The 17,079-nt window shown below is 46.3% G+C and overlaps 1 protein-coding gene across 1 annotated transcript; it reads right to left on the bottom strand.

The window, feature by feature from the left end:
• Positions 1–717: 717 nt before the first annotated feature.
• On the bottom strand, positions 718–16,571 carry PHOSPHO1 (phosphoethanolamine/phosphocholine phosphatase 1). Its single transcript, XM_040331763.1, has 2 exons — positions 16,424–16,571; positions 718–2,087 (listed from the first exon to the last, which is right to left on the bottom strand). Exon 2 carries the CDS (start codon positions 2,076–2,078, stop codon positions 1,335–1,337), a length of 744 nt encoding a protein of 247 aa, XP_040187697.1. The 5' UTR covers positions 2,079–2,087; positions 16,424–16,571; the 3' UTR covers positions 718–1,334.
• Between the last annotated feature and the right edge of the window lie 508 nt (positions 16,572–17,079).

Genomic DNA, 17,079 nt, shown 5'->3' with positions numbered 1-17,079 from the left:
AATAAAGAAAAAAAAAAAAAAATGTTGTCATTTGAAAAAATTACAACAAAAAAAAAAATGGCTCTTTAAAATGTATGGGCGGAAGTGACGTTTTGACGTCGCTTCCGCCCTGCTATGGTATGGAGACGGGTGGGCGCCATCTTCCCCTCACTCGTCTCCATACTCAGCACAATAAGAGGACCTGACAGCTCCGAAAAGCAGAGGAGGGAGCGAATCCGCCGCAGAAACCACCATTACCGGAAACACGACCACCCACTGAAAAGATGGATACCATGGTTGTGGCAGCAGCGAGATATCCATCTTTTAAGTGCCGAAGTCTATAGTCGTTGGGCGGCCGCAAAGTGGTTAAGAAGCAGCCACAGCCTGGGAGGAAGAAAAGCCTGTCCCCTGCCAGCACCTGGAATTGAATTAGCCGATTTAAACTGAAAGTTTGGATGGGCTTTGAATACTTCCTCTGTGTCGCTTTGTTCTGCCAACTTGAAGGTCCTGGTCTGAGCAATGCTTCACTAAAGCCCCGAACACACGGGGCGAATAATCGGCCATGTCACGGGCCCTCGTTTGACAGAAGCCGATTTCACGAGCGGCTTCTATCGAACGAGCTTGCAGGAAAAGCAGCAGCCGATCAGGAACTGATCAGCACTGTCAGCCAATGGCTGCAAGCGCTGAACAGTGTTGGTACACCAACCTCTTCCAGAGTTCCTCAGTTGTTTTTTTTCCCCGACTTACCAGGCTTAACACTCTCCACTGGGTCCAGATCTCATAAAATGAGGTGGAGAAACTCCTGGCACATACCAAGATTAATATAGAGGCCACAGGTCCTAGAATGTGCTACAACCTTAGCTTCCAAAACAGGAAAAGTCACTCTTTGGTAAAAACCTGATACTAGGGTTTCAACCATCGACAACTCACTAGAACTGCACCCCTATTGTTTATGGATGATTGGTATGGTCCAGTGCGATTTCACTAGGCTGACATTCCAGGTGTGTTTTTTTTTTGCTTTGTAGGATTACTACATCATTCTAATAAAAAAATATTGTGAGGTATTTCAAAGATGCATTGTCATGCGTTAGCAATACACGTGAAAAAAATGTTAAAAAGTCAATGCTATTGATTCTTGTAGAGCTTAGAACAAGTCGTCAATAAAACTCTGCAAAGCGGTCCATTGACCCTTTAGAAGACATAAGGTTTAAACACTGGCATGAAAAGGTCAACTTTCCAATCCAAGAGAACTGAGGTTGAAAGTTGACATTACTGCATAGTTTAGGATCGATCACGAAGATGGTGCCTAGGATATGAGACTCATAGTAACTATTCTAAGCGAAGGTGTGAGCTTTTTAATACTTGTTCAAGAGAGCCTGGAGGTACTGTGCCACCACATCAGCAGATTCCCAAGGGACCACTTTAGCCTTAAAGGATCCTTTCTGCTTTTCTTCCATTTTTCGGATCAACTTGTGCATGGGATAACTCTTTCGAGGGAAGGTGACGTCTGTGGATGTGAATATGACAGACGGGCAGAAATCGTTGGCTCCATCTCCGACGTACAACAGGCTTTCAAACTTGACTCCTTCTTGAGCCCTTTCAGCAAGGTATTCAGATAAGATCTTCCTCTTGCACATGTTTGCTGGACACTGGGGGCAACTATGGGTGTGGTACGGACCTAGAGTCAAGTATCCGTTCTTCTCCAGCGTAGTAGGGTTGCTAATGACCCTTCGGAATAGAGAATGATAGCCGTAACCTTTCACGTTGCTCTCAATCCCAAACACGTTGGCATCTGAAATTAGGATAATCTCAAATCGATCTTGGTTCTTGGTCAGGAATCGGAAGAGGGTGGGCATTCCAGGAGAAAGAGGGATCTTCTCGTACACTGCTCTGAGGTCCGTCAACTTCACACCTTTATCTCCAAGATACTTGAACACTCTTTGCATATACTGGTTGTAAAAGCCTTCTTGGAAGGTCTCCCGTAACCAGTCAGGTAGCTCCTCTTCAGGTGCCACCTGAACCACCGAGTCATCACTGTTTTCATTGACAATGGTCTCATCAAAGTCGAAAACCAGGAGGTATTTCAGTCTAGATGCCATCTTGATGACCTATAAAGAATGCAAAATGTCAGTATTTGTTGCATGAGAAAAGGCATTTTAGCATAAGATTGGCATTGAGGATTTGAACTTTGACACAATGATTCATCTAAACCAGGGGTCTCCAAACTATGGCCCTCCAGTTGTTCAGGAACTACAATCCCCATCATGCCTGGTCATGTCAGAGTTTTGCAATGCCTCATGGGACATGTAGTTCCACAACAGATGGAGGGCCGTAGTTTGGAGATCCCTGATCTAAACTAAATGGTCATTCAGTTTAATGCCTCTTATACACGACCAGTTTTCCCGTCGGGAAAACTGCCATGACAGCTCTTGGCCGGGAAAACTGGCCATGTGTATGCTCCATGGCAGTTTTCCCGACTGGAAAACCGCCAGGAATCCTGGCAGGAAAAATGAGAACATGTTCTCATTTTTTCCTGCCGCGATTCCCGACGGTCTTTTTCCGGCAGTTTACCTATGAGAAACACTGCAAAAGAGCATACACACGCCCGGGTTTCCCGGCCAAAGCTCTCACCGCAGTTTTCCCGATGGGAAAACCTCTGGTGTGTACAGGGGGAAAGTTACCGAGCAGGTTCTCGGTTTTCCCCCCGGGATTCCCGGTGGACTTTTTACCGCCAGGATCCCGGTCATGTGTATAGGACTTAAAAGCGGTGGTTCACCCTAAAAAGCACGTTTCTACCATGAAATCCAGCATACTAGCGTGAGCTACAGTATGCCTTTATTTTTTGCGCCGTACTCACTGTTTAATCCCGTAGTTACGTTTCAGACTCCCCGCGGGGAATGGGCGTTCCTATGCAGAGCGGACAATGATTGACGGCCAGCTATGGCGTGTCACGCTTCCCGAGTAGGACTCGGCTCTTCACGGTGCTTTACGGCGCCTGCGCACAGACTAGGAGCTGACTGCGCAGGCGCCGTGAAGAGCCAAGTCCGATTTCGGCTATTTCCCTGAAGCGTGACGCACCATAGCCGGCCGTCAATCATGTTCCCCTCTGCATAGGAACGCCTACTAGTCTGAAACGTAACTACGGGATTAAACAGTGAGTACGGCGCAAAAAAATAAAATAAAGGCATACTGTAGCTCACGCTAGTATGCTGGATGGCATGTTAGGAAAAAAAAATTTTTTTAGGGTGAACCCCCGCTTTAAGGCCTGCAACAGCCTTCATTAATACTGTCCATTTGGTGTTATATATATCATAAGTTCATCAACTTACCACTGCATAAATGTTAGTCAATGATATACAGAGAGCGTAGCAGAGTACAGAAGGTTAAGGTTAAGTTAGAACGTAATTCAGAGTGCCTATGGAAACAAGGGAGTGGGAGTAGTTGTGCAGCAATGATTCAAGCCCCCTTTGCACCATCAGTAGCTGCCAGTGCCACAGGCTAGAAGGCTTAGGTTGGCAATAAACATGGAAAGGGTAGGAGGGCAGTGGCACAAGCAGACATCAGTGCCTGACCTCACAAATGCGCTTCTAAACTTTGTGGACAGCCTTCCCAGAAGAGTTGAAGCCGTTATAGCTGCAAAGGGTGGGCCAACTCAATATTGAACCTTAGGCCTCGTACACACGATCGAACATGTCTGCTGAAACTGGTCCGCAGACCAGTTTCAGCGGACATGTTCGGTTGTGTGTACGGCCGACTGGACAATTTTCCGGCGGATCGGACAGGTTTCCAGCGGACAAATGTTTCTTAGCATGCTAAGAAACATGTCCGCTGGAAGCCTGTCCGTCGGACATGTTCGGTCGTCTGTACGACTTACCGGACATGTCCGCTCGGCCGAAAGCCCTCGCATGCGTCGAAGTGATTCGACGCATGCGTGGAAGCATTGACCTTCCAGGGTCGCACACGTCATCGGCGCGGCCACGTCACCGCGTATCCTGTCCGCGTGGATTTCGGTTTGATGGTGTGTACAACCATCAGACCGAAATCTCCGAGCGGACATGTCCCCTCGTGTGTACGAGGCCTTACAGAGTAAGACGCTATTAATGTTTACAATGTTTGGAGACCCCTGGTCTCGAGGATGATGAATAAGCAATTATACTTATATACAAATTATAGCTTATTCCTTGCTCTCCCAGAAGCCGGTGCTCTTCTCTCACTCAAGGGTTGTAGGCGAGCCCTTGCCAGCTTCACGTACGGTGCAGGACTACTGGCCTTGCAATGTGCATGAAGACATTGGAGTGCCTGCAACCCGACAGATCAATAAAGATTTTTGCCTTTGGGGGACCAGTTGTGCTGCTTGGAGGAAGTCTGCTGGAGTGAGGGATACATTGCATATAACAGTCTGGGGGAAGGGGGTAACTGCAGGGGGCAGTTTTTACAGCTTTATTTATTTGGGCTACAAAGAAAAAAAATGGAAAAATTAAAGGAAGGGGAAAGGGAAGTGTTTCTTTAATATCGAGGGAAATGGAAAAAGGTTAGACCACAGATGAGAAATGGGTACAATTGCCCGAGATGCGCCCAAATTTAGAATAGTGCTCATCCTGTATATGGTTAAACAGAAAACGTTCTGCAGACATGCCAGTACTTCAGTGGCAGGTTCAGATATCACAAACAGAGAATACCATAACAATAATTATTATGAAGATCGCATAAACTATACCCAATACAAATCAACATTCCAAGAAATTATAGAACAGATTTGACCAGCGGCGGTGCGTCCATAAAGGGCGCAGGAGCGCCGCCCCCCTCTCCTGCACCGCCTGCACCGCTCTAATCCCCATAGATAGATTCATGCATTGCATCAATCCATCTATGGTCGGTGCCCGGACCCTTTTTGTTTAGAAGGTACCTGAATCACAGCGGTGGGGGTGTTTTTTGGAAGCACCCGATTAGAACTATTGGCTCTAATAGTAGGGTGATCACGTGTCCCGGATTGCCCGGGACAGTCCCGCATTTTGCAGGTCTGTCCCGGGCACATTCATTCCAGGACAATACAGTGTCCCGGAATGAAACTGACACAGACACCCCCCAAGCCAAACTAATGCCCCCATGACAGTATTTGTCCTGGCCGTGAAAGCCTGGAGGAGCACAGTCCCCGCCCCCTGCTTGTGATTGGAGAAACCATAAATCCCTCCTCTTGCGTCCAATCACTGTGCTGTGATTCGTTACAGGACAAGCTGATTTTTGGGAAGTGAGGGTGTCCCTGAATGGTAGTTTGGAAATGTGGTCACCCTATCTAATAGGCGTCCAAAAATGTGAGACGCGGGCGCAACGCTGTGCATATACTTTGCCAGCCTAAAACTGTAATTCTTGTGTGTATGAAAATTCACTAGCTATGATTGCATGGCTGTTTCCTGCAGCAGGATGTCCCTTCATGGGTGCAATGACTGTGTAATGCTTAGGCAACGGCAGTTTTCTGCAAGTCATGCTACATCAGTTCTAGCGCTGTCTGGCAGGCTTATCCAGCAATGGCAGTCCTGTACAGTGCTCGGCAGACTTTTCTATCACCGATGACGCTTATTTACACTCTGGGCCATACATTTATAGGCCAAACACGCAATTAAATGATCAGCCCACCCAAAACTTATACACTATTAGCTAGATTCAGGTACAGTTATGACGGGCGTATCAGTAGATACGCCGTCGTATATTTAAAGTGGTTGTAAACCCACTATTTGGACTTTTTCCTACAGGTAAGCCTATAATAAGGCTTACCTGTAGGTAAGGAGAATATCTCCTAAACCTGCACGGTTTAGGAGATATTCCCCCCGCAATGCGGGCGGCGCATGCGCAGGGGGGAATCCACGGATGAAGGACCGGCAGCCGCCGGACCCTGCCGATTTTAAATCTCCCGCGCGCACGTGACGTCATCGCCGCTCCAGCGAATCACAGCGCTGGAGCAGCGATACCCGGAAGACACGCCGGAGCAAGATGACATCCTGCTCGGCGTGGACCAGGTAAGTGGTACACACCTCGTTCCGAGGTAAGTATTTCATAATAGGCTAGTATGCGGTACATACTAGCCTATTATGCCTTTTGCATTGCAGGTTTGGGAAAAAAAAAAAAAGTTTATGCGGTTTACAACCGCTTTAAGCGTATGCTCAAACTGAGATACGCTTAAATGTTGCTAAGATACGACCGACGTAAGTCTCCTACGCCGTCGTATCTTAGCTGTCTATTTACGCTGGCTGCTAGGGGCGTGTACGCTGATTTACGCCTAGAATATGTAAATCAGCAAGATACGACTATTCACGAACGTACGCACGCCCGTCGCAGTAAAGATACGCCGTTTACGTAAGGCGTTTTCGGGCGTAAAGATAAACCACCAAAAAGATGGCGCAGCCAATGTTAAGTATGGACGTCGGAACAGCGTAAAATTTTTCACGTTTTACGTCGTTTGCGTAACTCGTCCGTGAATGGGGCTGGGCGTAAGTTACGTTCACGTCGAAAGCATTGACTATTTCCACGGACGGCGCATGCGCCGTTCGTTCGAAGCGTCATTTACGTGGGGTCAGGATTAATTTACATAAAACACCCCCACCTCTTCCACATTTAAATTAGGCGGGCTTACGCCCGCCAATTTACGCTACGCCGCAGCAACTTACGGAGCAAGTGCTTTGTGAATACTGCACTTGCCTCTCTAAATTGCGGCGGCGTAATGTAAATAACATACGCTACGCCCGCACAAAGTTAAGCTGCCCTACCTGAATCTAGCTATATATTACCAAAAGTATTGGAACGCCTTTACATGCACATCAACTTTAATGGCATCCCAGTCTTTAGTCCGTAGGGTTCAATATTTAATTGGCCCACCCTTTGCAGATATAACAGCTTCAACTCTTCTGGGAAGGCTGTCCACAAGTGCGCTATTGGAAGAATGGTCAAACATTCCCTTAGACCAGTGATGGTGAACCTTGGCGCTCCAGGTGTTTTGGAACTACATTTCCTATGATGCTCAACAACACTGCACAGTGCATGAGCATCATGGGAAATGTAGTTCCAAAACATCTGGAGTGCCAAGGTTCACCATCACTGCCAAAGACACACTCCTAAACCTTGGACAGCCTTCCCAGAAGAGTTGAAACTGTTATAGTTGCAAAGGGTGGGCCAACTCAATACTGAAACCTACAGACTAAGACCCAATACACACTATTAGATTTTCTGCATTCAGATTTACCAAACCCATATAAAACCATTAAAAAAATCAAACCTTAAGAATTTAAATTTTTATTCAATCAGGCAGGCCCTTGTACTACACAGTTTTGGTAAATCTGAAGACAAAAACCAGCAAAAAAAAATAAAAAATCGAATAGTGTGTATGAGGTCTAAGACTGGGATGCTATTAAAGTTCAGCTGCCCTAATACTTTTGAAAATATAGTGCATTTCTGTTTTTGGTGGATGCTAGAGAATAAAGTCGGCCATACACAATTCGAACCATGCGCGGGCAGGCTGAATGCACCCAAGTTAATTGATTTATTAACTTGGATCCAACCAGCCAGCTGGATTATTGCTAGCGACTGTTATTGCCACTGGCAATGGTCACTGTGTGCTCCCAGCGGGGGCAGCTTCCCAAGCATCCCCTGCTGAGAGAACACAAAGGCTCCGCCGGAGGGATTCCCCCATCAACACAGTCAGTGTTGCAGGAAAGGAAATTGCTCCATTTATGGCTAGCTTTAAAGTTTCTCATCTCCCTGGAGGACTCAACAATGGACCCTCTCAAATCTTCACATGCTGCGTATTGCAAATCTACTCACCTGCTGAAAAATAAGTCATTAAAGAGAAACGTCAGCCCTCTTTAGATTTGGTGCAACCAACTTTTTTTATTCTGGTGCTTGCAAAGATGTGCCAAAGGCCAGGGAGAAGAATGTTAATTACACTGGTGGTCAGTGGGAAGAATGCCCCTTACATTGGTGGTCAGTGGGAAGAATGCCCCTTACATTGGTGATCAGTGGGAAGAATGCCCCTTACATTGGTGGTCAGTGGGAAGAATGCCCCTTACATTGGTGGTCAGTGGGAAGAATGCCCCTTACATTGGTGATCAGTGGGAAGAATGCCCCTTACATTGGTGGTCAGTGGGAAGAATGCCCCTTACATTGGTGGTCAGTGGGAAGAATGCCCCTTACATTGGTGGTCAGTGGGAAGAATGCCCCTTACATTGGTGGTCAGTGGGAAGAATGCCCCTTACATTGGTGGTCAGTGGGAAGAATGCCCCTTACATTGGTGGTCAGTGGGAAGAATGCCCCTTACATTGGTGATCAGTGGGAAGAATGCCCCTTACATTGGTGGTCAGTGGGAAGAATGCCCCTTACATTGGTGATCAGTGGGAAGAATGCCCCTTACATTGGTGGTCAGTGGGAAGAATGCCCCTTACATTGGTGGTCAGTGGGAAGAATGCCCCTTACATTGGTGGTCAGTGGGAAGAATGCCCCTTACATTGGTGGTCAGTGGGAAGAATGCCCCTTACATTGGTGGTCAGTGGGAAGAATGCCCCTTACATTGGTGGTCAGTGGGAAGAATGCCCCTTACATTGGTGGTCAGTGGGAAGAATGCCCCTTACATTGGTGGTCAGTGGGAAGTATGGCCCAGATTCACAGCTGAGATACTCCGTCGTATCTCTCAGAGTATCTATGCGGCTGATTCATAGAATCAGTTACGCATAGATATCCAGAAGATCCGACAGGTGTAATTGTTTTACACTGTCGGATCTTAGGATGCAGTACCGCGGCCGCCGCTGGGGGGAGTTTGCGTCGTAAACCAGCGTCGGGTATGCAAATTAGGAGTTACGGCGATCCACGATGGATTTTCGCGTTCGCTACGTCGCCGCTAGTCTAGTTTCCCGTCGCAAAGTTAGTCGTCGTTTTGGGTGCCTTAACTTTAGACAGCAAACGTATTGCTGTCTAAAGTATGGCCGTCGTTCCCGCGTCGAAATTTAAAATTTCACATCGTTTGCGTAACACGTCCGGGAATATGGAAGTACGCTACGCACGTCGCCGTTCGAAAAAAATGACGTCACTTCGCGCAAAGCACGGCGGGAGTTAAGAAACGGAGCATGCGCAGTAGGTCCGGCGCGGGAGCGCGCACAATTTAAATTTTACCCGCCCATTCGATTTGGACGTATTTACGATACACCGCTGCAAGTTTCCAGGTAAGTGCTTTGTGGATCGGGCACTAAAACTGAAAACTTGCGTCGGTGTAACGTAAACGGCTTACGTTACACCGGCGCTATTGTACCTGAATCTGGCCCAATGCTCCTTACATTGGTGGTCAGTGGGAAGAATGCCCCTTACATTGGTGGTCAGTGGGAAGAATGCCCCTTACATTGGTGGTCAGTGGGAAGAATGCCCCTTACATTGGTGGTCAGTGGGAAGAATGCCCCTTACATTGGTGGTCAGTGGGAAGAATGCCCCTTACATTGGTGGTCAGTGGGAAGAATGCCCCTTACATTGGTGGTCAGTGGGAAGAATGCCACTTACATTGGTGGTCAGTGGGAAGAATGCCACTTACATTGGTGGTCAGTAGGAAGAATGTCCCTTACATTGGTGGTCAGTGGGAAGAATGCCCCTTACATTGGTGGTCAGTGGGAAGAATGCCCCTTACATTGGTGGTCAGTGGGAAGAATGCCACTTACATTGGTGGTCAGTGGGAAGAATGCCCCTTACATTGGTGGTCAGTGGGAAGAATGCCACTTACATTGGTGGTCAGTGGGAAGAATGCTATTTATATTGATGCACATTGGGAAGATTCCTTTACATTTATGTCAAGCGGGAAGAAAGCTATAATACAGCTTTTACGAATGAAGATGGGGGGGGGGGGGGCAGAAAGGGTGGACATATTCAGTACTCTTGAATGCCTGTCATGGGTCCTTAAAGCAGGGTTCCAACCACAATTAGCATTTTTTAAATGTATGTCCTTTCATTATGCGTTTTTATAATATAAATCCGGTCACTTACTATTTTACAATCCGCCGCCGCACCGCATAGTTATTAAAAAAAAGATAGTTTTATAAAACTATGTCCACACCGTTGTCATTTTGCTTGTGGGCATTGTGAAGCCCACAAGCATTTACTTCCTGGAAGTCTTGGATGGGGAGTGATAATTGGACAGCGCACTGCATCCTGGGAAATGATGACACACATTTCCCAGGAGCATTAGAGGGAGATGATGTCAGAATCCTAGGCGATTCCAAAGGCAGATTCCGTGGGACTGCATAGCAACAGGCATTTCCAGATGAGTAAAAAAAAAAAAAAAAAATGTTTTTCTTTTTTAGGTCGAATGAGCACAATAATGGAAAAAAAAAAAATTGGGATGGAAACTCCACTTTAAGCTCAATTATTCCCTTGCAGCACTGGAAGATTACAGCTGTGGGGTTATGGGAGGGAGGCAGAGGACTTTGGACTTTAACTATGACAGCTGGCATCAGCACAGGGGACAGTTCAGAGTAAACGTAAGTACTGCCCCCCCTTTAGTTTAAAAAAGAAAGTTACCTAAAATTAGGCTTTCGTTTTACATATAATCAATCAGCACACAAAATAAAATGAACAGAAAGCAAACAACAAATTCAAATTGCAAATGATGCTTCATGCTACCCTCCAACAGGTGCCCTCTACAGATCTGCCCGTATAGTAAACTGAGTTTTGGTCCTAGAGACTGAAAATTGAAGCAGGACATTGAAAAACACGCATATAGATCCTGCCATGGCAGATTATTATTTGATGTAGGACTGTCCTTCAAATCCAGCATCGGGTGACCTTAGAGCTGGGTATAACCACATTGATATCCCTTCACAATTAATAATTAACGTGGTGGGGGCACACCTTTGCCGGAAGGCATCTGCCAGACAGTATCAGATAGCTAAAGAGATAAATTCAAGCGCACTTTGCTGCTGTGCTGTTGTGTTAAACCAGCCTTTTCAACCTTGAAATCATTTTTTTAGGTTATCAGGGAATTATACTAAAATGGATTATACCTACAGCGTATGGTGTGATCAATAAGTTGAAGAAAGTTTTAACCACTTCCATACCAGGCACTTACGCACCTTCCCGCCCAAGCCAATTTTCAGCTTTCAGCGCTGTCGCACTTTGAATGACAATTGCGCGGTCATACACTGTACCCAAACAAAATTGGCGTCCTTTTTTCCCCACAAATAGAGCTTTCTTTTGGTGGTATTTGATCACTTCTGCAATTTTTTTTTTTGCGCAACTAAAAAAAGTCTAACATTTCGAAAAAAAAATACGTTTTTATTTTTTTCTATAATTTTTTTTGTAAATAAGTACGTTTTCTCTTTCAATTACGGGCACTGATATGGCGGCACTAATGGGCACCGATGAGGTGGTACTGATGGACACCGATGTGGTAGTACTGATGGGCACCGATAGGCGGCGCTGGTATGCGGCACTGATGGGCACTCGTAGGCGGCACTGATGGGCACTCGTAGGCGGCACTTATGGGTGGCACAGATGGGCACTGATAGGTGGGTACTAGGCATGGATGGGCACCGAGGGGTGGCACTGATGGACACCGTGGGGTGACACTGAGGGGTGGCACTGAGTGATCCATGTTGCCAGTCAGTGCCCATTTGGGCACTGATTGGCATCTTTTTTTTTTTTACTGCCCTTTTTTTTTTTACTGCCTTTTTTTGCCCTTCCCTGGTGGTCCAGTGTGGACTTCCCTGGTGGTCCAGTGTGGGCATCCGAGGGGGGCTGCACTGATAAACAATCAGTGCGAACCCCCCCTGTCAGGAGAGCCGCCGATTGGCTCTCCTGTACTCGCGTCTGTCAGACGCGAGTGAGGAAGAGCCATCAACGGCTCTTCCTGTTTACATCGTACAACGTGGTAAAGAGCCACCGCCGGAGGCTCTTTAACGAGATCGGAGATGCAGGGTGTCAGAAAAGGACATCTGTGAAGAAAAGGACATCTATTTTGTTTGGGAACCACATCGCACAATTGTCAGTTAAAGCGATGCAGTGCCGAATCGCAAAAAGTGCTCTGGTCTTTGGCCAGCCAAATGGTCCGGGGCTTAAGTGGTTAAAAATGGCCATGAAAAAAGATTAAAACGAGGAAGTATCTAGCCAGGGCTTTAACCAGAAAACCAGACGCTTGGCATTTTCAGAAAGAGAGATTTACAGTGGCAATATATGTGTATCTCTCCTGACAGAGTTCACAGAAAAAGATCAGTGTACTCCAAAGTGATTGTCTGGACAGTTTGTTTTGGTTGTATGCCCCCAGGTCTAATTATCTAATGGCTTGTGTCTCCTAGGAGTTCCAATAGGCCTGAGCTTCCAAGACCAAGCTGAGGATTTCGTCAAGGAGATCTAGTTCCTGGGTTCCCAAAGAGATTACACAAAACACAAGCCATACCGAAAATACCTGTTCTAGGTTGGCTATTCCTTTAATCGGGGACTATAGAGTGCCATGTAGGACATTTTCCACTAGCATTTTTAGAACATTAGCTGTGGCATTGTACGAATATCTCTCTCGACAGGTTTCCTAGAAACAGATCAGTCTACCCAGAAAAAGTCTTTCAAGATTGGTTTGTTTTCCATAATCTTGGAACCAGATCTCCTTGACAAACACGATTATCTGGAAGGACAGTTTAAGATTTTAGTGTATGCCCCCGGGTCTAATTATCCAAAGGCTTGTGTCTCCGAGGAGCTCCAACGGTGACTTCTCTACACCTGAGCTTCCGAGAACAAACTAGGAACGTCATCAAGAAAATGTGGTTCCCGTTTTCCCAGAGAGATTACAGAAAACACAAGCCAGAATAAAAATAACGGTCCTGGGTGGACTAAACCTTTAAACAATGATTTGTCTAGCCCAAAATGATTATCTGGAAGGACAGTTTTGGTTTTTAGTGTATGCCCCTGGGTCTAATTATCCAAAGGCTTGTGTCTCCGAGAAGCTCCAACGGTGATATCTCTACACCTGAGCTTCCGAGAACAAACTGGGAACGTCATCAAGGAAATCTGGTTCCCGTTTTCCCAGATAGATTACAGAAAACACAAGCCATAACTAAAATACTCGTCCTGGGTGGACTAATCCTTTAAGCAATCATTTTGGGCTAGACGGATCATTGCTTAAAGGATTAGTCCACCCAGGACAGGTATTTTAGTTATGGCTTGTGTTTTCTGTAATCTATCTGGGAAAACGGGAACCAGATTTCCTTGATGACGTTTCCAGAAGCTCGGGTATAGAGATATCACTGTTGGAGCTTCTCGGAGACACAAGCCTTTGGATAATTAGACCCGGGGGCATACACTAAAAACCAAAACTGTCCTTCCAGATAATCATTTTGGGCTAGACGGATCATTATCTGGAAGGACAGTTTTGGTTTTTAGTGTATGCCCCCGGGTCTAATTATCCAAAGGCTTGTGTCTCCGAGAAGCTCCAACAGTGATATCTCTATACCTGAGCTTCCGAGAACAAACTGGGAACGTCATCAAGGAAGTCTAATCTAAACCAAGTCTAATAACCTAATGGCTGGTGTCTCCTATGAGCTCCAGTGGTGACATCTGTACCCCAGAGCTTCCTAGACCGAGCTGGGGACTTCAAGGAGATCTGGATCTCCAAAGAGAAAAAACACAAAAAACCCAAGCCATAACTAGAAGACCTATTCTGGGTGGATTCATTTTAGGACCTCCAATGGGGACATCTCTACACCTGAGCTTCCAAGACCAAGCTTGAGACTTCACCAAGGAGATTTCGTTTCTGGGTTCCTGAGGAAATTACAGAAAACCCACGCTATGACTAAAAGACCTGACCTGGGTAAACTAATCTTAGGAGCTCCAATGGTGACATCTCTACACCAGAGCTTACAAGAGCAAGCTGGGGACTTCGTTAAAGAGATCTGGTTCCTGAGCTCCCCATGAAATTACAGAAAACTCAAACCATGACTAAAAGACCTGTTCTGTACTAACTTTAGGAGCTCCAATGGTGACATCTCTACACCACTACATCTACACAGGACTAAAATACCTATCTTGGGTAAACTAATCTTAGGAGCTCCAATGGTGACATCTCTACATCTACACAGGACTAAAAGACCTATCTTGGGTAGACTAATCTTAGGAGCTCCAATGGTGACATCTCTACATCTACACAGGACTAAAAGACCTATCTTGGGTAGACTAATCTTAGGAGCTCCAATTGCGACATCTCTACATCTACACAGGACTAAAAGACCTGCCCTGGGTAGACTAAACTAAAAAGCTCCAATGGTGACATCTCTACATCAGAGCTTCCAAGATCAAGCTGGGCACTTTGTCACGGAGATCTGATTCCCGAATTCCCATAGAGGTTACAGAAAACCCAAGTCATGACTAAAAGACCTGTTCTAGGTGGACTAATCTTAGGGCCTCCAATGGTTACATCTCTACATCAGTGCTTACAAGAGCAAGCTGGGGACTTTGTCAAACAGATCTGGTTCCTGAATAAAATTACCGAAAACCCAAGCCATGACTAAAAGACCTGTTCTGAGTGGACTACTCGTGGCACTCCAATGTTGACATCTCTACACCAGAGCTTCCAAGGACAGGCTGGAGACTTCATTGAGAAGATCCGATTCCTGGTTTCCTGAAGAGATTACAGAAAACCAAGCCATCACTAAAAGACCTGTTGTGCCTGGACGGATCTTAGGAGCTCCAATGGTGGCATTTCTACACGACTACATCTACACGGGACTAAAAGATCTGTCCTGGGTAGACTAATATTAGGAGCTCCAATGGTGACATATCTACATGGGACTAAAAGATCTGTCCTGGGTGGACTAATCTTAGGAGCTCCAATGGTGACATCTCTACATGGGACTAAAAGATCTATCCTGGGTGGACAAATCCTAGGAGCTCCAATGGCAACATCAGTGCTTACATGAGCAAGCTGGAGACTTCGTTAAAGAGATCTGGTTCTTGGGCTCCCGATGAAATTACAGAAAACCCAAGCCATGACTAAAAGACCTGTTCTAGGTGGACTAATCTTAGGAGCTCCAATGGTTACATCTCTACATCAGTGCTTACAAGAGCAAGCTGGGGACTTTGTCAAACAGATCTGGTTCCTGAATAAATTACAGAAAACCCAAGCATGCATGACTAAAAGACCTGTTCTGCGTGGACTAATCTTAGGAGCTCAAATGGTGGCATCTCTACATGACTAACTCTACATGGGACTAAAAGAACTGTCCTGGGTGGATTAATCTTAGGAGCTCCAATGGTGGCATCTCTACATGACTAACTCTACATGGGACTAAAAGATCTGTCCTGGGTAGATTAATTTTAGGAGCTCCGATGGTGGCATCTCTACATGACTAACTCTACATGGGACTAAAAGATCTGTCCTGGGTAGATTAATCTTAGGAGCTCCAATGGCGACATCTCTACATGACTAACTCTACATGGGACTAAAAGATCTGTCCTGGATAGACTAATCTTAGGAGCTCCAATGGTGGCATCTCTACATGACTAACTCTACATGGGACTAAAAGAACTGTCCCTGGTAGATTAATCTTAGGAGCTCCAATGGTGGCATCTCTACACGACTAACTCTACATGGGACTAAAAGATCCGTCCTGGGTGGACAAATCTTAGGAGCTCCAATGGCGACATCTCTACACCAGGGCTTCCAACACTAAGCTGGGGACTTTAATAGAGATTTGGCTCCTGGGTTCCCAGATAGATGAAACAAAAGGCATCGCTAAGACCTGATATAGGTGGACTAATCCTTTAAGCAGAGACCATGGAGCACCATATCGGCAAACATGGTGCACGAGCCCTTTGAGAAAAGACCAAGCAGCCCTTTTTAGCCAAATAGTCTAAATTGGAATATACTTTGTTATATTTTAAGATGCTGTTCTGTAATGATATGGATGTTAAAAAGACCCAGAGAACTCTGATCATCTGTGATCAGATATTCACCATGCATTATAAAATAAAGGGGACTTTACCATGCAAGTCATCAGTTCTAGAAGGGCATTGATGAGCCCATCTCTGGAGATAAGGGACATTCCCAAGGACATCTCCTGAGATTGTAAAGTCATTACACCCTTGTTTCTGGCAGCCAACTGTCATTGAGCAATGGCCCCTCTATAGCCCTCTGATGCAGCAAGCCTAGCACCAATAACCTTGCCAGTCATACACTTTAATGGTGACACCCCTTGAGGCATCACAATGGAGGTGTATGCCCACCGAACAGATTGGGGTCCCTTATTACATAATAATTCCCATGTATAGTATACTCCATCCCTGCACTGGCTGATCTCACTCCTTGCTTTGCCCTCTAGCAAGTTAACCCCCTCGTTTCCCCTAGTGGTATCTCCCCCTGCCTTTGCTACCAGTGAAGGTCAGGATGGACCACACCAAATACAGGGGTGCTGTAGGGGAGTAGTTAGAGCCATCTTACGTTGGGTTCCTGAGGGCTCCGATCTTCTGCCGGCTCAGCTGATGTCCGCTCAGTGCCCCGTTACCTTCTCCGGTATCTTATATCCAGAGGAGACGGGAACCGGCTGAATCACGTCACAGCCCCAGCAGCCAATACCGGCTCAGAACGGTGATCAGAGGACGCCGCAACGGGGAGGGGCGGTCAACAGCCCATGGCAGATAACCACGCCCCCTTCCATTCATAAGCTGCCAGGTGGGCGGGAGAAGAGGCTGCGGGCGAACGCCCACCTGCGATAACCACGCCCAATTGCTTAAATAACAAGCTTACCTTTTTGCCAGCTTTGTGTTAATGTGATAAGACGTCGTGTGATGGGTGTGAGCGGGGCCCCGGGGGGCCACACAGGCGGGCGCAGCCTGCAGACCAGGAGCGATCACATAACGGTGGAACAATACGTTGGGAATAAAGTGCTTCGTTATGTCCTTATGTATTGCTAAAATGTTTTGGATACTGTAGAATGGGGATAAAAACTTTTTTTTTTTAGCTGTACCCCCTTAGAGAGATTTCCCTTCACTTCCTGTCCAGGATTTCTTTTTTCTGTGTCCTTTTACAGAGTGTCCAGGATTTGTTTTTTGCTGTGTCGCCTTACAGAGATTGCCCTTCACTTCCTGTCCTAAGAA

Source organism: Rana temporaria, chromosome 12 (assembly GCF_905171775.1).
Source record: "Rana temporaria chromosome 12, aRanTem1.1, whole genome shotgun sequence".
Classification (NCBI taxonomy): Eukaryota; Metazoa; Chordata; class Amphibia; order Anura; family Ranidae; genus Rana; species Rana temporaria.
The sequence above is the reverse complement of the archived record's forward strand: the minus strand, read 5'-3'. Positions and strand labels throughout refer to the sequence as shown.

What these genes read in the sequence shown, in the direction of transcription:
- PHOSPHO1 (XM_040331763.1), bottom strand. Translation starts at nt 2,078, where the DNA reads ATGGCATCTAGACTGAAATACCTCCTGGTTTTCGACTTTGATGAGACC.